This window comes from Linepithema humile, chromosome 7 (genome assembly GCF_040581485.1).
Source record: "Linepithema humile isolate Giens D197 chromosome 7, Lhum_UNIL_v1.0, whole genome shotgun sequence".
NCBI lineage: Eukaryota > Metazoa > Arthropoda > Insecta > Hymenoptera > Formicidae > Linepithema > Linepithema humile.
Genome location: NC_090134.1, coordinates 4,710,427 through 4,736,370, shown reverse-complemented (window position 1 = coordinate 4,736,370; position 25,944 = coordinate 4,710,427). Strand labels below are relative to the sequence as shown.

At 33.6% G+C, this 25,944-nt stretch overlaps 1 protein-coding gene across 1 annotated transcript in view; it reads right to left on the bottom strand.

Moving 5' to 3' along the window:
* The window catches only part of LOC105668376 (uncharacterized), a 189,104-nt gene that overhangs the window by 162,377 nt on the left and 783 nt on the right, over window positions 1-25,944 (bottom strand). The window contains exons 3-4 of the mRNA XM_067358994.1: window positions 25,624-25,866; window positions 25,321-25,352 (exon numbers count right to left, since the gene is read on the bottom strand). Of these exons, the coding sequence (XP_067215095.1) occupies window positions 25,321-25,352; window positions 25,624-25,684 (93 nt within the window). The 5' untranslated portion in view covers window positions 25,685-25,866. The remainder of the gene's footprint in view (window positions 1-25,320; window positions 25,353-25,623; window positions 25,867-25,944) is intronic.

Below are 25,944 nucleotides of genomic sequence, written 5' to 3'. Positions count from 1 at the left end.
GTCGCGGAGAAATGGCGCGTGAGTTACGCGATTCGCTGTGCCTTTGCGGCGCAGTTGTGGCACAATTTATCGCCGCAGCGACATTGAGCGTGCATAACGACGAAAAGTTTCGATACGCAACGGGAAACGGTGCTTTACAGTGTGGATATAACAATTTTTTGGTCAGGCATTTACTCAAACACAGTCTTGTTCAAAAGTATAAAACATTTCCAATAAATTGTGATAAAGCAAACTAGTTAGAATTAGTTTTCAATATTGAAACAAAACTGAAAACCAATAATAAATATTTGAAATATGTATATATTGTTGATCATATTGTGATTATTAAGTTTTATTAAATGTTTAATGTAAGAATCCATTAAGCTTTTAAATATTTAATTTTCTGATTTTTTAATTTTAGAAATTGGAAGAAGCTGCCGATTTTAAGAATACTTCATTATTTGTGATAATTTAGCATAAAAGTTTATATATGCAATAGTCCATTGTATACTTTCATTTTTAATACTACTTAATTTAATATCTTACAATTTTTTAAAAATATACTAGATTTTTGACCAAGACTGTACAAATATGGACCTTCGCATATCGTTGCACTCGTTTCACCGCCTGTTTGTCAACGCTAACTAAATATTTTTGCAGTACGGAAGAGTTGTTACTGGCTGTGGTACAAATGCACATATTCGTCAGCACAGAAATGGCAACGTTTATCTTCGCTACGGCACAATGTGTTATGAGTTTTAAGTCGTAACATAATCCAGATATGCTTTTTGCATTTGTTGTAGTTGAAAATACGAATTTTATATGTCTCTATAAATCAAGAAACATTTTGCAAGTAATAAAAATATCATTTGCAAATTTTTGTGTGTTTAAATTGGTGCATATATAAACCATAAATTCAATGCATATTTTGCTCTAGTTTTAGAAGAGTGCTGAAAAATATATTGATATTTTCAATAAACTATGGAACTATGGAACCACGGAAAGATAATCCTACGCAAATTTTTTTTCTGCAATAATGCGGATAAAATAGTAAAAAAGCGACAAAAAATTTAGAGAATTTATTCTACATCACATAAAATTTGTAAATATAAGTGCTTCTAGTGCATTGTCCTATATTTTTACTTATTTATTAAATCAGATTACACAGCTAGATTTTTCACATTAAAGTTGCAACCACGGCGTGCGCAAGCATGGTTTACCGAAGTCGAAATTAGCGATATCTCCGGGAGTAATCTGGATTACACAGCTCGGAATAATTAACCGAGAATAGAGTAATTAGTGCTACGTTCGTCGCAGTTCTGATTAAATTTTCACGTGCTGGTAACAAACGTCCGTGGAGGGACTACAATTCGGCACTACTGAAAACTAAGAGTCAACTAAGTCAAATGTGGAATGCGAGAAATACTGATAAAAAAATTACACAAATTTATACATGAATGCTTCGCAAATGCCAACCAAATGCTTTTTATTATTTCTCCGCAGAAAATTCCTCAAGGCAATAACAAACTACGTTTGCGATCAAGTTGTTTGACGAACAAGTTTATTTGAACGCAAAATCGAAACTGGAGACAAAACATAAAAGTTATATTTTACATTTATAGTTCAGAAGCAAAGTTCGATTTTATAGCATTGCATTCGTTAACGACGACGTTTCTTTGTGCGTTCAAAGAAACTTCTATTTCAGTTCATTAAATCTCGCCACACCCGAGCCATCTTCAAATACTTGCTTGCTTGATTTGATATCTTTCCAATATTGAAGAGAGCTTTCAATAAAAAGAATGAGCTGTATGTCATAAATCTCTTTTTTTATTCTTACTTCCAGAAGCGAGCATTTAATTTGCTTTTAATGAAGTGTATTGAAGCAATCCAGAAAGCAAGTTATAACGAAGAACAAATTTATCTTGAAGTATATAATAATTTGTCGCACAGTATCAAGATAATAGAATTCTTTTATAAAAATGAAGAAGATATAAAATGTAGTCCAATGCCTAATTTTCTCTTTCTAGCCGAGAGAATAGCTATTGTTTTATGCGAAATATGTAATAACTTGAAACACCGCCGCTATATTCTCTCATCCACCCGCGCGCGGTATTAATCCCTCAGTAATCTTTAAAAATTGTTTCCTGCAAGTTTAACGAATTCATTTTGTAACGTCGTGTATGAACTCGCTAAATATCGCGCATTAAACCTTGTTATGTGTGTTGCACACCGGTGGCAGCAACGTTGAATGCATTTTTAAGAGCATCTGACTAAAATTTCTAACAGTATAAAGCGGCATTAAACGCCGGAATGGGCCAATTCCACTGCGTTCACCATGCAAGAAGGAATTCCACCGCAGAATGTATCTATATTACCTTACGGATTAAACATTACCTGCGCGAGGCGAGAACATTTCCGCGGAAATGACTCTCCGCCCCTTTTACGACTTTTATTCTCCGTAATGCATTTCTTAGCGAAAAGACTGCAACTGCGTCGCAACCTCCTATCGATTCACGCCCATATAATTTAACGCTATCTTCTAGCAAATAATCGTTTTATATGTATTTTATTCCGACCACAATCATTATTATTTTATTATATTCAGTAACGTATATTGCGTTCAGAATTAATTTTATATAATTTTAACTCTCTTACAAGTCGTTCGAGACTATATCTTAAGACATTAATCGAAATATCGGATTAGTCAACGTCAAATTAGTCCACTGCGAACTTAACTACACATAAATCGGATAATCGGATCATGCTGCTGTCATTATGAGCACCAGCTTGCGGCTGGGATTTCTCCTCGCCGCTGATGTTTAATCTTTCTATTCCCGCACCGAGAGATTCGAAGGGAAAATCTGGAAGAGATCAAACGGACATAAGTAATAACTTATAGAACACTAGAGAAACACAGGAAGACTTTTTTTCTTCTTGGATCGAGAAATATTATCCAAGCTTGTATCTCTTTTGCATCTAACTTAATGATGTGCATCTTTTTTTTAGACCTTGCTCTCTAAGTTTACATGAGATTTTACGATAAGTAAATGTGGCTCAAAATAATTTCGTTTTTAAGTTTATGATGGAATAAAATATATCAATCATGAAAAGTTTCTGTAGAAGAATAAATATTTTGTGATCTATTTGGGAAAGAGCACAAGAGTGCACATTCTCGGTAAATTATAGCCACCATTCACTAAAGAAGAAATAGTAAAGGAAACAGGCAATAGACATTGGATTACCCTATAACAATAAATTTCTGAACATGATACCTTGAGAGAGAGAGAGAGAGAGAGAGAGAGAGAGAGAGAGAGAGAAAGGGAGAGGGAGAGGCAGCTTAAGAATAATTTATTTTATATGCCTAAATTTGTACCCTTCTGTTATTATTCTGTTTACATAGCTATTATAATAATACATAGCTGATACATAGCTGATACATAGCTATTATAATAATTAATGCAAAGCTTATTAGCATAATTTCAGCATTGTTGTAAGCAATGAAAACTAATATAGTCGAGATAGTCGAAAAAAGCTACAAAATCACATACTGTTGTAAAATCACGACTTCGATAACGACACTTTCTTCTTAAATGTCCTCGCGATTTCACGAAAGGATACGATAATCGAAATAAAGCAAATGCAAACGAACAAAGAGAAATTCCAGTGATGTGCGGGCGGTGACGAAGTTCGCGAATTACGATTGCGAAAGTCTCTGCTGGCCGAAAGAAGCGAACGATAGGATGTTGCTTTCGCTCCATCTGTATTTATTGTCAGGCGGGTTACGACGCCGAGGTCGAGAGTTTTATGCTCATTGGTGGATCGTGTCTTTATGACGCCCTGCCGTAAAATAAGCATTCCCAGAGTTTTCCCGAAGGAAGAGAATCCCCGGCACGGCGTTCGTGTAATGCCAAAGGAATCGCGGGAATGGAGTTCCTATATTACGTATCCACGTATAGCACATACGCATAAGAGTGCCAGACAGTGCAGTAAATATGGTTCTGTACGTTGTAGATACGCGCACATCTATTTAAATATCAATATCGATATCAATAACGCGAAACGACAACATGTGATGTTATTCTAACTTTAAAACAAAACAGACAAAATATTTTGCATGTAAATGCAAAACAATGATCCATTCGCTTCTGAGTCACAAAATCTTCCATTCTGACGCGTCGAAAGTATGTATAAATATTAGTTTGTGCAAAATGTCGCTAATCGATAGGTTATTTTTTCTGAGACTGCTTTAAAGAAACGCGTATCCTTTTCATTCCGTGTGTGTCTGGCGAAAATGTATGGAAACGTAAATCTTCCACTCTTTTGTGCAAGTAAATCGATCTCTGTTTGATGGTAGCACGTCGTAAAATAAATTTTGCTTTCTTCCAATTCTTCCTTCCTTTCTGTATCGAAACGAAGAACTATTATCCGCCGCAGATATATCAATATTCAGACGTAAAATTTACAACGATGTTATTATTCTACGCTATTATTTACCTTTCGAATTTAAAACAACGAACCAATAGTGCAAAAAAAAGGTCCTTTATTATAAGATTTTATAATAAATCAAATATGCTCAGATCCAAAACTATCTTCTAATTTCTGAATTAGATTAACTTTGAAGCCTGAAACATTTGAAAACTGAAAGTTTCTTTTAAACGAGTGCCGGATAAATTTCTCACAGCAACTCTTGAAAAGTAGTGAAAGGTTTAAACGAGTTTAAGTGCAATTTGATACGTGCGGATCTCATTATAAGTTACCATGAAGCTACAACTTTTCAACCATATCGGCGGGGCAAAAAGCTCATGTTACTCGACACCCTCTTGTACAGTTCGGATATTTTAATCTACATATAATATTCTTTACGAAATTGTATTCTCATCACACTTTTTTTATTTTATCCACTCTAAAAATTCTGACGAGATAAAATAGATTGATAGAATATGCAAAAGATAATGCAAAAATTGTAAAGAGGACTTGTGAAGATCATATGTACATAATTGTCAAATTAGTCTGTCCTTTTTTATTTTAAGCAGTATAAAACTACACGGGACACTTCTACAATTTACCTGTCGAATTATTTGTTCCCTCCTGTTTGCGTTTCAATGCAACTTTACCCACGACGGAACGGATAGTAAATTCGTTTCGTCGAGAGAACATAAAACTTCATTGAAAGCGCATTTTGTCGCTCGTTCTAGTATCTTCATTGCTGGCGGACGAATTTACGCTCATTGGAAGATCACGATTTCATGATGCCTTGCCGTCTAACGGACTGATGTACGGCGCACTAAAGACGCTTCTAGAACACGTTCGATGGTGTCGTTTTGGACGGCCTATTGGAAAATTGCGTCTCCTCGTACAGGTTCGACCTGGCAAGACCATTACCTCTCGAAGACGGTGTATTTTCTGGTGCGGCTTGCCGGGGCATAAATACACGTTAATGGCTGCGCCATTCCAGACGCGATCGATCCAATTATTTCGTTTACCGGAGCGCTACGAATTAAATGCGTCTCGCTGATGTTTCATTAATAGTTTCACATTTTAACGGCCGTTGCGGAGCAATCTCGGATAACGCGTTTAATGTCCCGTGGTATGTCGAAAGTTAGCGATTACCAATAACAATCAATCATTTAAAATCCGACGACTAACAAATCGCTAATTATATTAATTAAATCTCGTAATGAATCACGTTTCGGATTTAAAATAATGCATCTAAATGTGTTTACTCTTTTAAACAACCTGTACTCAAACATTCAAATTGCAAATGAATATTTCGATTTAACTGAGAACATTAAGAATAACTCGCGAAGCATGCCTGAAAAATTGCATGCTTCTAGAAAACAATCCACGACCATTAGCCGTCACCTACCGGCATATCCACCGTATTTCACAGGAAGCGTAAAAGCGTTAACGGCCGCTGCAGAAGGCGTGCAGACTTATTTCGTGCAGGAGCGCGCGGGTGGATAGTGATTTAATTATATGGCTCGAAAAGACGTAACACGCAGAAAGCAGAAAAATTTGCATAATGTCAGGAAACATTCAGCGTTAATTCACATCGGCATGCAAGCTCGAGATTTACTCTAATATTACGTCGAGTTTTAATTTCAACTTTAAAAACTACATGCATGGATTAAAAATTCATCTAGATTCTATCTCACAACGTTTGTAACAATATGAGCAAAGTAAAATGAAATATGTCGAGGTAATGATGGTTTAAATTTGTCTGGAATTATTGCTTCGATTACTATTTTAATAAGCAAATAATATTTCATGTCGTGACGTTTATAATTATTGATGGCGTGATATTAAAATTTTCAATATTGCGTGCAAGCCGTCTGATATCACTTACGTGCTCGAAGTAATCGAATTATCGTTGTCGGGTCGAATGCTAAGTCCGGACTTGGCATTATTGGGAGAAGAGGTAGGATCAACCATTAATGCATATTAATGAGCATTAGCATAGTCCTCGCGCTAGCACTTTGCGGCTAAATAAATTAATGGTCGAAGATTGAAAAATGCGTTTCCTAGGGATTAATGCACCGACATGCACATTCCGTGCCTTAAACTTCCAAGCCTTAATGGGGCTGTCGATTACGGATTTAAGGCTAATGCTCCGTGCAAATACTTGCTCTCTAAACCGCGGCTTCCCTTTCCTTTTGCGTGTTAGCTACCTTTAAATAAGGGGAGCAATCTTGTGACGATTGATCGGAAATGAATAGCTTCTTGCACGAGTAAAGATCGGTATTGATTTTAAAGTCGAAAAAAAAATCTTAATACGACAATTGGTATTCTTCCTTAGTTTGCCGTTGCGTACCAAACAAATAAAAATGTTTTAAATTGTGATTTTTCATACTCTCTCTGTCTTTCTCTCTCTCTCTCTCTCTCTCTCTCTCTCTCTCTCTCTCTCTCTCTCTCTCTCTCTCTCTGAAAATTATTATTATTTTATGTTGAAACCAATTTTGAATTAAGCAACGTGACGACTATTCTTCGTTCTAATGATAAAAGCGTTTCTAATAAAAGAATTTCCACAAAGAATTTCTCGAAAAGAATTTCAACACAAATCCTTCTGAAAGTTAAGAAAATTTATGCTGGAGAGTATTTTCAATCTGGCGTACAATTCGACGATAAAGAGACGAAGCGTCATCGCGTAAAAAACATCGCGTTGTTACCAAGATGCACCATAAAAGCAACGAAGAGAAACTCTTGTGTAATACAATCTAGCTTGTGACTCTAACAAGAAAACGTATGCAATTGTTTCAAAAATTCTAGATTTTAAACAATGGAATTTTTAGAAAAATACTATTTATAATAATATCTTAATAATATTTTTAATGATATTTATATTTGTAATATTTTTAATAATATTAGTTTTTTTAAATTTTATATGAGAAAAATTAATAAAGCATGTGTTTTAAAAGAGAATTTAAAATAGACTTTGAACACAATTATTTCAATGCAATAATCTATACAATTATAATTTTTTAATAAAGACACTGTCAATACATATTGTTAGCGTTATTGGTGTTGAATTTTATCCATATTTTTCAGAAAATATTATCATCATATCTACATGCAGTGTTCAATATCAAATAATTAAAAGTATCGATAGCATACATTAAATTTAAACATTTTTTATCACTATATGCTGTTATTGCTATAATAATTATCAATTGTTCATGATTTCCAGTTACATTACTGTTGAAATTATTGGATGATACCAATGTGTATAATATGGTATTCGATATTGAGCGCGAGCAAAAATAACGAAAGCGTATAAAAGTTAAACAACTCTTTTCCCAATAGATTCAGAAAGCAATACGGTTAATCGAGATTATTAATTTTCCAAGCGATGTATCGCAGATAGGAGAAACACCTGTATTCGCTTTTACAACTAGTGTTACGCATAGTTGTAAACAGACTTGTTCGCGCACGAATGCACCGCGCCGGAAGGAATCAGGAAGAAAAGGTGATCCGGGAGGAAGAGCGGAAAGCAGCGGAAGGAGGCGGCTGGCGAGATAGCGGAATGCAGTTTCGGCTTTACGACGTAACCGGCGTCTGGAGATAGAGCTGCGGATCAGCCGGCAGCGGCGGCGGCAGCGGCAGCGTATCTGAATCTGCATCATCGCGCCCAGCCAAGCCCGGCGGCCGCAGACCGCGGAATTTGCAATACCGCTTTAGATTGGGATTTATATCTGGACATCGACGGCTGGCGGTTTTAATAAAATGTAAATACGCGCTGACGGGCCCTCGAAAACGCATTAATTTCGCCGATCGATCGGCTGAATTTCCTTTCTCGCGCCGACATCCCGGCGAAATAGAGCGGTTAATGTGGCTGAACGAAAGCTAATAAACGCGATGTAGCTTAATCGTGATAATTCTCTGATGAGGGACGAGAATTGGGTCGATTGCACTTGTCGTTCAACTTACAGAGATATATTATACTGTACACAGTGTGAACATTTCCTAATGATTCTCTTTAACATTGTAAGACTGGAGAGACCCTCTCAAAATTTGCACACTTAAGATTACGTTGGCCATTATGTACTTTTCAACACAATGTCTACTTACAGAAGAAGACAGACTTTTTCTAGCGGGTCGTTTTTAATTAAGTTAACTAGAAGAGAAGCAAACGTAGGAACAAACGTAACAAACGAGTAACTTTACTACAAATGTGACAGCGCAATGTTCTCCGACGATAAAATTAACATTATAAAATTATGAAAGAGTAATTGTTACCTACTCTAATAAAATAAAAAACTCTTGTAATCAACAGAGAATAATAAAGTAACGAAATTAATTACAACTTTTTATGTTCACAAATATTATGCAAAATAAATGTTAATTATAGTATGTCAATGAACAACGCTGTAATCAAATCACAGTCAATAATCACTTCTATTTTTAATTTAAGACTCTAATGCTTTCACTGTCTAATGCTTTCATCCCGCATCTGATTCTTTTTCTTGTTGGCCTCTTACGGATTATTGTAATAGAATTGATTCTGTACGTATGTATGTTCGGCCGTACACACATGTACACCAGACTACGCGACATATGTGGGCGATGTGAAATAGAATCGTTGCTTTTCCGATTATCCAACCCGATCATGGCACCGACCCATCGTATCCTCTTAGTTCCCGCAGAAAAAATACTCGAAGAGGACAGGATATCCAATTGCGGAGCTCATAACCTTCTCGTCGAAATCCTCTCCCTCAGAAAATTGCATTTGCGATAGTCGATAGCAAGGGACGGCTATTGAATCGTCATATGACGGAAAAACAAACCAGCAAAAAGTTGAATATTGTGATATTACTAACGACGTGATCACCATTAACGACGTATTTGACGTTTCTCTCGTATTAAAGTGAACTAATAAGGAGTATTTTAATTTGCAATAAAGTTTGAAATTAAATTATGTGAAAAGAAAATAAAAAGTACTTGCAAAGTTAACAGATCTTCATCTGAAAGTTTATCATTTATATATAAGGACATAAAAACCTGTTAACGCCGTGTTCTCTAAAAAATCACGACTTTAAAAAATTCTAACGAAAATTGCATCGTTCAATGAATACTACCTAATACAGATAGGATAACGAATTTTGCTCATATCATGTTTGAATATCTGTTCGTTAGCCGTTGAACAGAGATAGTAATCTTAACATCCTTAATGACTTATCGATTAAATCATTGTGTAATAAATTGAACAATCGGCACTGAAATGTTTGCGATTCTATGTAAACTTCTCTGGAACAAAGCTACTCAATTCATTTTTAAATAATTAAGATAAGTGTTGTAACAATTTTTATCGGAAATAAATAGTAAACAAAACAAAGTAATGAATTTTTTCTGTAAAATTTTCATAATAGCAAGAAAGTCACAAATATTCTCATCTTTTCAAAATTACTCAGTAAACCATTAATTTTATGGCAATAAATTAAAAAATTATTTAAACAATTGAGAAAATTAAGATTATATAAAAGAAACTGGGTAAAATTTTTAAAATTAACAAATTGATATAATGAGCTAACAAAATTTTATAATTATAGTAAATTAATGTATAAAAATATTGTTTTCAGATATACTACTTAAAATAAAATATAAAATCGCAAATCTTTGAAGTGTGATAAAGTCTGTCACAGATTGTTTCTTCACATAAATTGATTGATCACAAATTATACAAATATATATAATACTACAAAAAAATATAATTTAATCGTTTGTTTAATTATAGAATATAACACAGATCATTTGACCAAATTTCCATAACCATAATTGTCAGCCATAATAAGAAGTGGTATCAAAATTGCATACAAATTGTGAGAAATACATTATATGCAAATAATGGAAATAACTGACATAAATAACTAACCACGTGAAATCCGTTCGGACAGTTGCATGAATCTCCCAATGCATATTGAATGGGGGTTGGACTCAATAATGCCAGCATTTACCGGTAATTGCAGCCGGTTACGACTTTACAATATTCCCAGAATTATTTACTACCAATATCAATTACTTGAACTACTGTGAGTAACACTAACCACTATGCAATACTTCCCAGTCATGTGTTATATTGTTACAAGATCTAAATTTGCATTATAATTCGTAACTATATATATTATGAATAATATATGTATATAATTAGGCATAAATCGTATCTATGTATTTTGCAACTGCAATTTATTATATATTTAAAAAATTTTAATTTTTTGTACATTATATTGTGTAAATATAAAGTGTGATTAATTATATTTTTTTTATTTGTTATTATAAATCATCTCAGAAAATCATAACACATTTGTGAAGCAAAGTAATGCACGTACATGTTTTCTACAATTTGCATGCAGTTTTAAAATAATTTTTTAATGGTACTTCCTACCATTATTTCATGAATCAAAAGTAATTTGCAAAATATATTGGCAATATATTGGCGATATGTTATCCATTCAATTCATCTCTGTACTTTTTTTATTCAACCAACCAGTAATGAAAAAAGCAGACTCTATTATACCCTTTACTTTTCCATGAATAAAGTCGATAGTCGGGAATATTTTAGCCGTTTAGCTTGACAGATTGAATTACGCCGTTTGACATTGACAAATTTAATTTTGCCAAGCAGCCATCGACATGAGCATCGTCGAAACACTTGGTGGGTTCTATAATCGCCCGTACGATTCCGGCAATTAATAAGTCAATCATGTTCGTGGATTTCATGCAACTAATTATTCACGCGTCTAAAGCAGATTGTCGACACTGGTCTACTGATTATTGGAACTTGCGAACTTAGTGTACGTAATAGAGACCGCTACGTTTGTAGTATCTGATCGCCGTAATACCATAATACACAATTTGCATCGCCTTACGATCTGTCATGTGTCAATCATATTAGTCGATACGCTCTCTGCTTGATTGTCTCTTTCAAAATAAAAACAAAAATTCTTATACCAAATTTATAATTATATCCTTGTACTAAGTTTATTTTATGAAACGGGTAATTTGGTCTAAAACTCTACGATTCCTCTTATAAATCTTTAAAACAATTTTACTGATTTAAATTGCATCACACTCAATCCTTCTTGATTCAATATCTGTAATTGCGGCACACTCAATCCTTCTTTTATCTTATGACGGCACATGTGATTTTTTCCTATCTAAACAAAAATTAATTTTTAAATCAGTTTATTCTCGCAATTATCCCTTCGATATTTATTCATTCCTGATTTATCGCGTGTATTAAATTCAAGTTTCAAAACGCTCTATTTATCTTAATCATGTCTGAGCGCATTCTCCGCCCTTTGTCACGCAACATTACGAAGCACCGACGCGTGAAGAGAGCTCTTACGAGCTCGGCGACAGTTGTATCAATTCCCTGTGCACTTGAGAAAGTATCGCCGTGCGGATTTCCGCCTCCGCGAGAAGATCGCGTTTCTGCCCCAAAAGGCGTCGAACTACACCGGCATTGCATACTCTTGATTAATTCAAGGATTTTACTCTTCCCCCTCTCCCCAGCCTTGACAATCCGGGTAATCGAGTCACTCGCGGCTGAGCGGATCCAACAATGCAGATACTGTTACGCGCAGATAGCACTACGAATGGCCCGGGATCCATTAAGACTCGAATCACGATGCTAGAGCACCAGGCGATGCGCATCAGGACTTCCCGGTGCATTATACATGCACTTTACACCTATAATAGCTATCTTCGCGCGCTGACGTATCGCGAACGGCAATGTCAATTACACTCGATATACCAGCGTGAGTATCGCGTATTGTAAGAGATAGTACCCTGTGGTGTAGTTCCCCTTCGAACTCTAAACAGTATGTAATCTTCGCTTCTGTAAACTTGTATCAACAAATATGGTAGATGCTCTAACAATTTATTATGTTTCATTATTGGCTTTAAGTAATATTTATATGGTACTTATTTTTTACACAGTATCAATATCTGTAAATTTGTCAAAGTTTCTTTTTTTCTTTTTTTTAATTTCTTCCTTTTTGATATTCATTATTTGAACAGCGTATAAACTTCTCTTATTTGCATATGATATTGCTTATTTTTTCGTATTAATATAGACTTATTAAGATATTACATCGTAACTATAAATAAAGATCTAATTAATTAGCAAATAATTGACTGTTTCGTCGAATATTGCGTATAGGAATATACGTTAGTACGCGAAGCATGCATTTCCCGCGTTTCGCTAATAATGCAGCCGCAGGGAATCGTGAAACCGAGCGCTGCTGCAGAGGAAGTTACCTAGTCTCAACGGAAATAACAAACGTTTCGTCATATTTCTACAGCTGTCGACGGATGGAAAGATATTTAATACTACAAAAATAACACTTTTGGAAATTAAACTGGAACTGGAATAAAAGGCCTACAATATTGCAAAAATAAACATTACAAAGGCATGTGAACAATTATTTGTGATGTTGTTAAACAGCAAGTATTCATTAGGATTATGACAGAAGCATGTAATATATATATATATATATATATATATATATATATATATATAGACCGAGTGCACTTTGAGATGTAGTTTGTTGCATATTTGCTTGTTATGTCACAAAGTGCTGTTTACCGTTCGAGATACCTGAAGCACTTCAAATCGTAGTTTCCGGTGTCGCGAAGTTCTATTTTGCACCGAGATCATACGTAGTGTAGACACATATGTAGCAATGACATCGAGACTATCTCTCCAATTTGATTTGCACGATGAATGGGATACTATTATTAATGCGCCGTGTAGTGTGCAACATAGGGGAACCGCGCTCATTACAACGTAGATTAACTAATTATCGGATAATTATGACATAGTGGTCATGAATTTACACCCTTAATAATTATTATGTTAAGACAATCACGTTGAAATAATAAAATTTATCGCAAACAAAATTATAAACATGGAAAATTAACTTATAAGACTGTGAGAAATTTAGACTATAAATTGTATAAAAATTTTTGAATATAGTTGAATATTAAAGATAATACACACAATGCAAACGGAAATTGATTAATATTCTTAACTAAAGCTTCGATAAATTAAATTTTAATAATTGCATTAATATAATTAGGTAATGGAGGGAAATGTGACGGATAAATCAATTGAAAACGGCGCGTTGAAGAGTAAATGCGCGAATAGCGGTAAATCTGCGAGTGTGCGAGGCATTTCTTTGTTAATACGGTATTGGTATGCCACTAACATCGTGTCGCGAGATCGTCTGGATTAACGGTCGAACAATGCAAAAAGCCTTTTTTTTGTTTGTAGAAACGAAAACGACAAGTGCACGCGTTTTCGATGCCGGCTGTAAAACGAACGACGAGACATGAAATGTACATGAGCCAGCGATTTTGTGGCGCCGCCGTCACTTTAAATGACGAAAATTGCATTCGTCATTTAACTTTAATATTCGTGAATTAGAATTCGTCACCAATAATTTCTCGTCTCGTCGTCAATTACCTTAAAATGGGAATTAAGCTTGCCGTTCCAATTGCGCATCGTTTCTCAATTTAATGCGAAGAGATGCACATTATATTTCTACCCGCAATTAATTAATTCTTTCCTAAATGCTGGCAGTTCTAAATTCGTTTTCTATAAATGAAACTCGTCCTCATTTTACGACAAATCTATATTGTGGCAATATAATTTCACAGATACAATTATGTAGACTGACAACTATCTATAATTGCAAGCTATTCTGCTTTCTGTAAATGAGAAACTATTCTTCGTTTGTTATAAATTATGATCAATTTGACTAACGTAATTTCTATAATAAAAAAATTTAAATCAAAGAGATAAATAATTCAATTAATACATATTTGATTAAGAATTTGATTGCGATTGGCATCAATTCTATACTTTTATATTTATTCTTAAATATAAAAAGACAGATATGTAAAATTTTTTACTTCATAATGCACTTCATATTGGAAATTTAAAGGAGAAAGCGACAACAATTGATTTATATTTCGACTGAAATGTGAAATACGGTCAAGCTGACAAGACAACCCATTGTAATTTTGTGGCTAGTGACGATTAATCAAACTTTTGGGACACCAATGGGGTTACTACTCAGAACTAATTTGTTTCAAGGTTCCACCTTGATCACCCAGTAACCCTGTTAAACTCTTGCTATTATTTCCACCATTAATCACTTTACGATATACATGCCATATATCTACGCTTCCATTCAGTCGACCTTTCTCCCCATAGGGTTCATGTATTCTGCGCTTTGATACAGAAAAGGGCTTTTAAAACGATGATGAATATATCCAGCTTTATCTATCTCAGTTACCAAAAGTTGGTACCAAATAAACTTTAATAAAATTGTGAATAAATAGATGCTACGTTAAAACATATAAATATATAAATAATGTTATAAAATATTATATTATAAAATATTTTTAAATTATATAATTACGATAATGGTAAATTCTCCGCGTTATACAATATGTGCACAAAAGAAAATTAAATAATTTTATTAAAATCAAATGTAATTAAATTAAAAATAATACGTATCTCACGAATGGAATATTAAATTAATATTTTTTAATTCTGTAACAAAAGTAATTCATTAAATTTGTTAAGAGTAATAATATCTGAATATATAATATAATTAACAAAAATCTCATATTGCACAAATAAACTCGAAAATAATAAATCTACAAAATAAATATACAAAATATCCACAAAATAATTCTGAATCTGTGTCTACAATTCGCCAACACGTTAAGGCACATTGCCTTTTAAAAAAAACGTGCGATAATATCCTGAGACTACTTTTCGCACGAGTTAGCCACACAAATCGGGCAACATTCTGTGGAATATTAAGCTTTATCGTAATTACCAGCCACCGCGACGATACAGCATCCCATGTCTCTGTGTTCCGGTTACGGAGACGCCATTAAGGATCTTTACGTCTCGCCATTTTCCACTCGTATTTTCCGGCCCCGTAATTATCGTGTGAATTAGTCACGCCCCTCCTACCCTTGGAGCCGCTCATCATTCATCCCGCACGTGTTTGCACTATCCCTTCTCCCGAGCGCTTTCCAACCCCGAGCGTTTCCCGAAAATGGAAAAGAAAGACAAGAGCCGCTAAGTACGTAGCATGCGGAGTGAAAAAAATAAAATTAATATGACAAAATAATGAATTAATTACAAAATTAAATTGATTGAAATAATCGAAAAGTTCATATCTTATAAAACATGGACTCTGATCAAAGAGTTCAACGCTATAAATTAATAAAAATAAATATCAATTTTGTTAAATAAATACTACTTTTGTCACTTAATCAAATATTTTAGAAAAATAAATGATTGAATTTCTTCTGATTTTTCTGAATTTTGCATTTTGCAGGTATAAAGTTACGTCTGTAAATGACTCACATTTAAACTTACATTTATAACTTACAATATTGACTGTAATTTCATTCTTTCTTAAGAATAATTCTCCATCGTAGAGAATACAATTGATATTTGATATTTAAAACTAATTTGATAATTTTTTTAAAATCTTTCCTTTATATCAATTACGTTCAGTTTCTAGCATTCAATAAATGTAGAGTATAAATTAGCGAAACGGTCGGCGTCAGTTGATTCGCATAAATTGCGACAACGGAAACGTTTCATTGGCAGATCCATAAACGTCGACGGCCGCGACAGGCGATTCGTTTATAAGACTTATGAATGATCGATAACAAACATGCAACTGCTAACTCTAATATTTTTCAGTTATAAATAACAGTATGCTAAATTTAATTTTGCAATTGATTCTCGACAGCGCGCAATACAAACAAAATATCAGCGCATTTGTTGCAATATACGGTATTATGGATTTTTCGACAGTCTTTTTTTCTACACATGCTTTGATTTTTGATAAAAAATGTATTTTTCCTTGGATAAAAGCATTATGGAAAGTTTGAAATACTCCAAAATGTTATTCGTACAATCACTCGTTCAATCAAGCGTTCAAACAACCACAGCAGTGTTCGATAAAGTGCTAAAATTTGTAGTACTTTTTATGGGAGCTGACAATCACAAAATGCGAATATGCGTCAAATGCACCTACCAATAACATCTATCGATTACTTTCACAAAATATATAAAAGAGTTTCGGTAATAATTGATCTATAATTATATAATTTAATATCGGCATAAAATAGAAAATAAATATTACACGTATAATTGCAACTGTTTCGAATGAAATATTATAAGAGTAGTTTTAATCAATAAAATTTATTATTCAGATCACATAAATAAGCAAAAGTGTAATTAATTAGCATTTTATTTACCAAGACTTATCTTGTTCGCTCAGATAATATTTGTAAGAGAGAGAAACATTGTCGACATTGTGTGTACTGCATAACAATTGCATAGTGTCGCAGTCACGTACCGTCGCACGCGCACAACCGCCACGGCTCATTAGCATAAAAAATAATCAGGAGCAGCTGTCCCGTGCGCAGCGCTCTGGTGTTTTTAATTGACCGCAGCGTCGGCACGTATGCGATTAAAGAATTTCCAACTAATTGTAAGAATAGCCAAGAGAACTATGCAGCCACGCTCATCAGTGCAAGACGGGTTGGATTGGCCCTCGTCATCTATCCTCATCGCCTAGAGGCGGTAGCCATTCCACCCACTATTTTCCTCGCGGCATCTATCCCCAACCCGCTGGGGACCCACTATCCCCGGGCAAACGCGACGCGGTAACCACCGTCATAGTCAAACATACCGGCAGACAAATATCGGGTGTTCCGGACCTACTGGATGTTCACTCCTTATAAATTTCTTGATAATAAATATTTATCGAATAAAAATTTCGAAACATCAACAATCTTTAACAAACTTTTTAATCTCCAAGCAAATATATAACGAGATGATGTTCTCTAGATAGTTTTCGGTAGATAAACTTTAACAGAGTTTTAATTCGTTCGCAGGAAATTACGGTAAATGCCGATCCACATCAGCGTTTTCGCTGCAAGAGGAACAGCTCTAAATTGGAGAATCTATGATTAAAACAGTAGTTCTAAGACACCCTGTGTACATATGCGCGCTCGAAGAATTACGGACACGAGCGCGTATGGTCTCTACTACTCACTCGCGCCGTTTCTCTCTTTCGCGCCCACGGGGATGCGGGGATTGCTGAAATCCCGACGTTGAATCAAGCGCACCCTCGGGTACAAAGATTACGTCCTTTTTTTTATCTCAGCCGCAGTTTTATCCCAGTCTTCCTCTTTCCCCCTGTGCTACCAATTTTTCCGAGCTTTCTCTTTCTCCCCGATCTTTCAACGATCTTCACACCCCCGCTACGTCGGTATCAAGGGCTGATAAAACCGAGAACAATCGACGGTATACGAGCGACGCTGTCGACGCGAATTGACCACCGCGCCTTGCCGAAGCTGCTACTTTTGTGAGGAATACTAAAAGAATGCCTTGTAGAATCGTGAAATAATAGAGCGAGCGAGCGAGAGAGAAAGAGAGAGAGAGAGAGAGAGAGAGAGAGAGAGAGAGAGAAGAGAGAAAAAATTGGTATATTATTCTCCGTTGGAATAAACTAAGCACATAAAAAAATACGACTCAACACAGAAGTAAAAAACGCAGCATCATATAACATGTATCGGAGATACAAAAATATATGAAAGAAAAAGGAAATACTCTATATTTAATTTAGAAATGTATCTTTCAGCAAAACAAAAAAAAATTAAAACCGGGCATCTTTCATTCAGATATACCATATTTGTCAGAATATACGGCGTACATATATGCATAAGAAAAATTTGTTTGTTCATTAACAAATGCTTGTTTGTAACACACCAACACAACAGAGAAATTTTTCATATCCGGCAAAAATATTTTTTTAAAACTTTTTATAAATATTCAAGATTATGTCAATGTTTGTAAAACTGCAATATTGCATGATATATGCAGTAGTTTCTTTAATATGCACTGAATAAGTCAGACAGAAATGTAGTAGCGTATACATTGTACGCGTACAATAAAAAAGTTCTAACTTTGCCAAATTATTTTCTAAAATGTTGCTTTGAGGCTCTCAGATATCATGAATATTGATTGCACAATACCGATAGCAAATTAGGACAGAAAATATGATTCTCTTTACCGGAGAGAAGTGAGCGACAATTGCAAGATACGCTGCAATCTCTAAACTTCCGCAATATTTCTGGTTTGACATTATCATTAATCTTTATTAACGCGCAATAACAGCGAAACCCTGGCTGTACGACTAAGATAATAGCCAGCTAATGGTCGATATTTTATCGAAGCTGCCCACGCAACGTTAACTATCCGGCACCAATGTCTAATTTCACGCTGATTAATGCCGCCGGATATTACGCCTGTATATTTACGCGACGTCCCGAGGTAACGCAGTTAGATCTACATTCGTTACTCGTATCTCGCAATATCGCTCCATAAAATTGATATCGAATTGTCATTGACAGCATCATCCTCGTGTATTATTAAAATCAGCAAAAAATAAATTATTTCCATATTACTTTGTGACTACATTGGCTACATTGCGTTAATTATAACGCGAATGATAAAATATGTTAAATGACAAATTGCATAATAAGAACTCCGAAAGCGATACATAATTTTGGCCAATTGACTTCAACCAATTATGTCGCTCACGTGACAACTAGTTTGATAAGGATCTAGTAGTTGCAGAATTGTTAATCCACTGCCTAGCCACTACTACCAAAATTACATCGTTGCGCGTTGTCCAAATGGCAGCGTTGTACCGCGAGAACTTCTGACCGCAAATCGTAAGCATCTGTCGTGTGAAACCATCTAAGCTCACTCGCAAATTCCCATATTCACGTTGTAATTCGCAGCATTGTATTTGTGTGCGCACATATACATGTATATACATATTAAGTCCAATCTCATAATGTATAAGTTATGAGGTATACTCAATTTACGCTAATATAATATTGTCAGAACTTTTCATTTACCCGATAATATTAAACCTAATATAAAGTTAAACCTGGAATCTTTGGTTATCGATTGCCTTACTAATATTAAATTAACTTCACTATAGTGGTTACTTCATTACAAGTTTAACCATAATATAGCCTAAGATTTAATTTAATTTTACGAGAATTCGTAATTTCAAGGACGGAAACGTACTATATCGCGCGGTAATGCTGTGTCACCAATCGCTATTTCTAAAGCAATCTCATTACGTGAAGTAATAGTTTGAATGATACCGATGATTAACTCCCGTCTTCAAAATCTTTAGAATCTTCTCGCCGTGACGAGAAACTGAAAACGCTTTTAAAACTTGTATTACCGATAAATTAAAGCTATTGAGAAGACGGTGCAATTTGAGGACACGACAGGACTGTCTTGAGCACGCGCGACCTCAAAATCGCCGTTGAATTGCGAGAACACGGGAATTCGATATAATAAAAACATTTAGCGAGCAGCCGTTTCGGCCCGTTAATCACTCCCGCGCGAACGCGCAATAAAATTCCGTACAGTCCGGCAGTCTCGCAGAAAGCTCGCTCGACCGCATTAGAAGTTATACGTGCAGTGGCGATCATGTCTTTGAATGTGGCGAACGTATAAAGTGTAAAAGGGGCAAAAAAGATGCTCCGACCGAGATTACGGACAACAATTCGGTACACAAAGCGCAATAAATTCCGTTCTTCACAAATAAAAAAATTTTACCGAAAAATCTATTTTCAACGAATCGCAGACTTTATAGAAAACTTTATATGAACACGTCATCAAGAAAATGTACTAAAAGAGAGAAAATATATATGATAAATATATATATAAAATAAAATTGTAAAGTTTCACAACTATGCCAAATATAACGCACAAGTATCGCAAGCGGTAGGTGCATATTCTTAAAGATTATCAGGTGAACTGATCCAAATTCTAAAGACGAAACTACGGGTAACAGGTTTATGAATTCGGCAAAGCAACGTTCTAAGTAGTATCAAAAACTTCATGGATAGTTTTGTCTCTAATATAAACGCAGCACTGAGATGTACTTTTCGAGGCACGTTTTCGATCATCTGACGAATTGTCGCAGAATTGCTTCTCCTTCCATTCTCTATACCGTCATTTCCACTTCCGTCTTCCTCTTTGTCGTATCTGTCGGAGAGTGATTCGCGCAAATCTATCGGTAGAAAAATACGAAAGTTCCGCGAGATGGTCGGTAAAGTTTGCTTACGGATGCAATGCGCAGAGACGGGATTTTGTTTGGAACTTTGTAAATGAAACCTTGCAGCCGAATTGAATGTAGAAATAATCATAAAAATATTTGACTATGCAGAGAATTGCACGAGATAATATTATACATAAAATTAGTATATATATATAGATTACTTAAAATCATCTTTTGAGATTGTATCATTTTAACTTCTTTAAAAAAAGAGGCGATAAAAGAGTATCATGTTGATAAAATCTTTATCATAATTTCTTACTACGCCGAAATTATATTTTTATTTTTATGCGGTATTTATTCGAGAACTTCGAATCCTATCACAATTATATTTTTTCAACTATTATGACTTTTCCAATCCTCTCCATATTTCTGTGGTAACAATTTGATAATAGAAAAATAATCTTAAAAATTTCCGTAACTTTATTCTTACTGAACATGAGTATTATTGACGCAAAAAAAAAAAAACAAAAAATAACTACGCAAGTTGTTTTGAAAACTTTTCCGTCTAATAAAAAAAGAACATCATAAAACAAATATACAGCAGTTTCAATTTTGCAAATTGAAAAGCATTTCGTTAATATAAGAAGTAAAATATGTTAGTTGGTTTAAGTTGAATTTCTTCGTTTAATTTTGCATACAAACGTTTATGTACATATTTAATATTTGCTTTACTCCTTGTATTCGTATTAGTAGTGAAATTACTTACACTTTGGCAGAATATACTAGTCTTGCACTACGCCTATGCTCTGTATTATACTTCGACTAGCCGCAGACTCTCGCCGGCCGCTCTGATAATTTACATCCGGTCAAACTTTACGTTGCAGCAGAAAGTGCATCCCGACCCCGCCCTGGCGTAATATCGTCGCCCCGTAATCGAGACACCGGCTAACTTCGGCGTAGCGCAAAACGTGTTTAATATTTTAAGACTGCTAATATATGGCTATTGTCGCGCATGGTATCCCGATAACTTCGAATATCATGAACAAAGAATATTAAAAGCTAATTTAATAAAGTATTGATTTTATTTCTTTTTGCTAATGTAACTTTACATAATTTTTCTAATGAGCTATTTTTATATGCGTAATATTATAAAATAAATGTGCATAAAATGTGGAGTGAGTTATCACCAATTATTTAGATATTAGTATTTGATTAAAAAGTATTTGATAAGTCTTTGATTAAAAAGTATTTGATAAGTACGAACAAAGTTAAAATGTGGAACAAAAGATTACGAGTATAAGAATTAACAAGAACATTTTGTTACAACCGCTTGAAAGCTATGTACTCGCAGTCTCATCAGCGCAAGTTCTCAGACAAAGTTTAAGAATCACTAGGAAACATCTTGGAAGTTCAGTGCTCCGTCATCTTGTTCCAACTACAGAAAATTACATTTCGTTTTGCTCATCCATCATTCGTGAATTCGGCAAAATGACTTATGCAAGGTATCACTATCTGCGTTGGAATTTGCAAGTTCTTAATAACGCAATTAACTAATTGGAAAAAAATACGCATTTCTGCAAATTTTATCTTGTCTTTTACGATCTCTAATACTGCATACAATTGAGCCCCAAAATTAAATAGCATAATTATTGTGTTAATTATTGCCGATACTAACTTTCTAAGTCTCAAAAATAAATCTTAGAAATATATATATGTATATATATATAAAATATTTTACTCTCTTCCCTTTAAAAATTTCAATTTATTATAATTTGTAATAAAATAATTATAATTTGTAATAAGCTTATTATAAATTATAATAATTTTTTAATTTGTTACAGAGAAAATTTATTATAATTATAATAATTTATCATAATAAAGCACGTCATACTGTTGTAAATTTTAAACGTGTGTTAATATATCAGTTGATACGAAGAACGAGAGATTTTGCATTGAAAATGCAAATAAGCTTTTATTAAAATCCCGTCAATGACCGAAGTATATAATTTATCATTAAGTAGTAATTTCAGCATGTAGGATTGATATTGCACTGATGATTAAAATACAGCAAAGAATATGTGATCGTTAATTACGTATTCGTTACATGAACTTGTTTTACGGAGTTTCCGATCCTACATATATATATTCAGGCATAATTTGATAATTACGTTTAATCAATGAGTCTTTTATTTAACGAAAGAATAAAGAACGATAATAAATGTTATTTTTATTTGATACTTTAAAATTAAGTCATAAATTCGTGAAGTGTCAAATTGAAAGAAACGGAAAGAACTTTAAATTTATGTTTTCTTAAAAAGCTGTTATTCTATTCAAATGCGATATTAAAACTTTGTCAACTATTTTCGCTTGCCAGTTGCTAACTGATAACCACATGAAGCGCTAGAAGGAAACTAGAGTATCGAATTTGGTCACAAAGCTTGGAGAACGATAGTATAACTACTAGAGCAGAAGCTCAATAAACCTTCAAAGTCTTAGATCCTATTATTCGCAATAAATTGATAGAATATTGATAACGTTTTGTGTATATTATTAAATAATCGATAAAAAATTATATCAAGCACATATATTTTAACGACCATAATCAAATTTCTCATATCATATATTATTATGTTTTTACTTGTTTTATCTTTGCTTATCTTTTTCTAAAAACTTAGAAAAAAGACAGCACATTTTATATTATAAATTTATATTATAAATTTACTTTCGCTATTCGAAAGAAACGAGAGAGGCCAGTTAAGTTTATTTCGAATAAAATTTAATATTATTTTCATGAAATGTAAAACTGCCAATTAAATTTCTCGTTTAATATTTATAACTTGCGAGCTCAATCTGTCTGCCTGTTAAATGCCGGTTGATTTTGTTGTTGCATAAGTGAAATAATTTCACGAGAAATACAACACGTGAGTATTCTCACGTGCAACAAGATCCCGCGACTTGTTCGAGGAACGGCGCGCGGCGCGCGTCTAATCTTCCGACTGTAACTGAACTTCGTGGACTCGGTACATATCCGGTCTACGTGCTAGGCTCTCGCGCATTGTGCCGAACGGAATGCTGCAAGCATGGCACAATTGAGACCTCCCAGTCTTGGGATCCTCGAACTGCATCGTGATCACGAGACATGGTCTTATTGCGTACCCCGAGGAAATCGATTCGGCATTCTTCAGTCGTTTAAGAGTGCAGTGGCACGTACCATTAGTCGGACTTACGTATTTTTTCTTCTAATGTTTTCTTTCTTTTTCATTGCTTCTCATGCATTATCCTTTTATTTATTTCATATTTGTATGATTATGTAATAATACCAGAATGAGAAAACGAGAAAATAAAAGATATTACACAATGAATTTTAATATTAACAAATTACAACAGACAAAAAATGCGGGATTTTTATGATTTATTGTGCAGTATTACATTTTTTGTTTTCCACTCATGGTCACGTTGTCACGTAGTTATACAAATATAAAATAATCGGAGAATAGCGCAAGAAAAAACGGAAAAGAAAGGAAAATCCAGAAAAAAAAATAGTAAAGTTTGTAATTGTAATTGTGTATGTGCGTATTTTATCATAATTATATACATATTTAGATAATAAATTGATAATAAATTGTACTCACCAACTAGGGTGTTGTAGATTCCGCCTCTCTCTTAGATTCCACCAACTTTATCTGCAAATTCCATTTTAGTTGTAAACTCCACCTTAGACTCTATCTTCCTCTGCAGTTTCATTGAAAAATCGACAAATATCGAAAACTCGTCCTTAAATACACGCATTACTGAACAAAAGTCAACTGTGAACTACAATTTCGAAAATCATGAATTATATCACCAATGTACTATGATACGAAACATGAAATGTAAACACGAAATAAAACGCACTTTGTGATACACTTATGAATTAAAAATAAAGCATTAAATAAAAATTGCTTGGATGGTTATAACAGAATATAACAGAATTGCAGCTAAAAAGGATAATGCACAGATACTAATTTAACCACTTTGTGAGATTCTTTTCACAACAAATTGATTTAAAACTTTAGAATTTTACAATGCTTTACAATAAAAAAAAAAAAATTGTTAAGTCATGTGTAAAAGCGAGTTTATCATGGCAATTGCTGTATAAATAATTCTATTAAAAACTATCTTTGCAAGTTACATCCAAAATCGTATTTTAATAAATTGTTCTTTTGCAAAAAAAAATAAACAATTAAATTTACTGAAATGGTTGAATAAAAAATATGTTTGTGCATATTAAAAATATATCAAACATAATATTCTCAAAATTTATATAATCAAAATTTTAGTTTCTAAATTTAATTTTTTTATAATTTGTAATTCACAAAACATTCTACATATAATTATTTTGTACATAATTTATATTTTCAATATTTTGTAATTTTACGATTTGAGAATAAATTGTATTTATGATTTGTGCAAGACATGATATTCTTGCTATTAAAATAAAAAAAATAACCTAACATTTTATTCATTTGTAAAAATCCCAAAAATATCTGCAAACAAGAAAGCAATTGTCAAATGCAGCCCTTTACAATTACAACATATAGTAAATATTAATTATTAAAAAGATAGCACCATACACAATTACATCACATACATGTTATATTTTGAGTAATTATTATCACGCTAAATCTCTCGTTTCTTTAAAATAGCAAGTATAATGTATAAATTCACTCACCAGTCGTTGTATCCTAGCTTTTTCAACTATACCTAAAAAATTAATAACATCTTGATTATTATAAATTATCATACATTTTATACATGTTAATTATTACATATTATTTAATTACTGTGTTTAAATTAATCATATACAATAAATTGCATAAATAATAAAAAAGTCATTAAATATTCAATAAATGTTTTAATAAATATTTTCAAATATATTTACATATATTTTAATAAATAATCATAATAATATATTATACATTTATACTATAAAAGTTATATATTTATATATATATCAGTAAATAATTTTACTCACTAGCTAGAATATTGTAGTTTGCTCCTTGCTGCAAATTTTGCCTTAGAGAATTGTACCGCATCAGTTCCGTCGAAGAATCGACAAATTCGGGAAACTAATATATTGTAGTTTGCTCCACCCGCTACAAATTCTGCCTTTGAGCTACTTCGCATCAGCTTCATCAAAGAATCGATGAATTCGGGAAATCCGCACTTGTTGGTTATGTGAAATGAAAGTCAATTCGCGCACTTCAATTCCGAAAAACTGCGAAAATCACGGACAAATCACGTTGCAAATTTATCACGCCGCGATACACATAACTCAATCGCGAAATAAAACGCA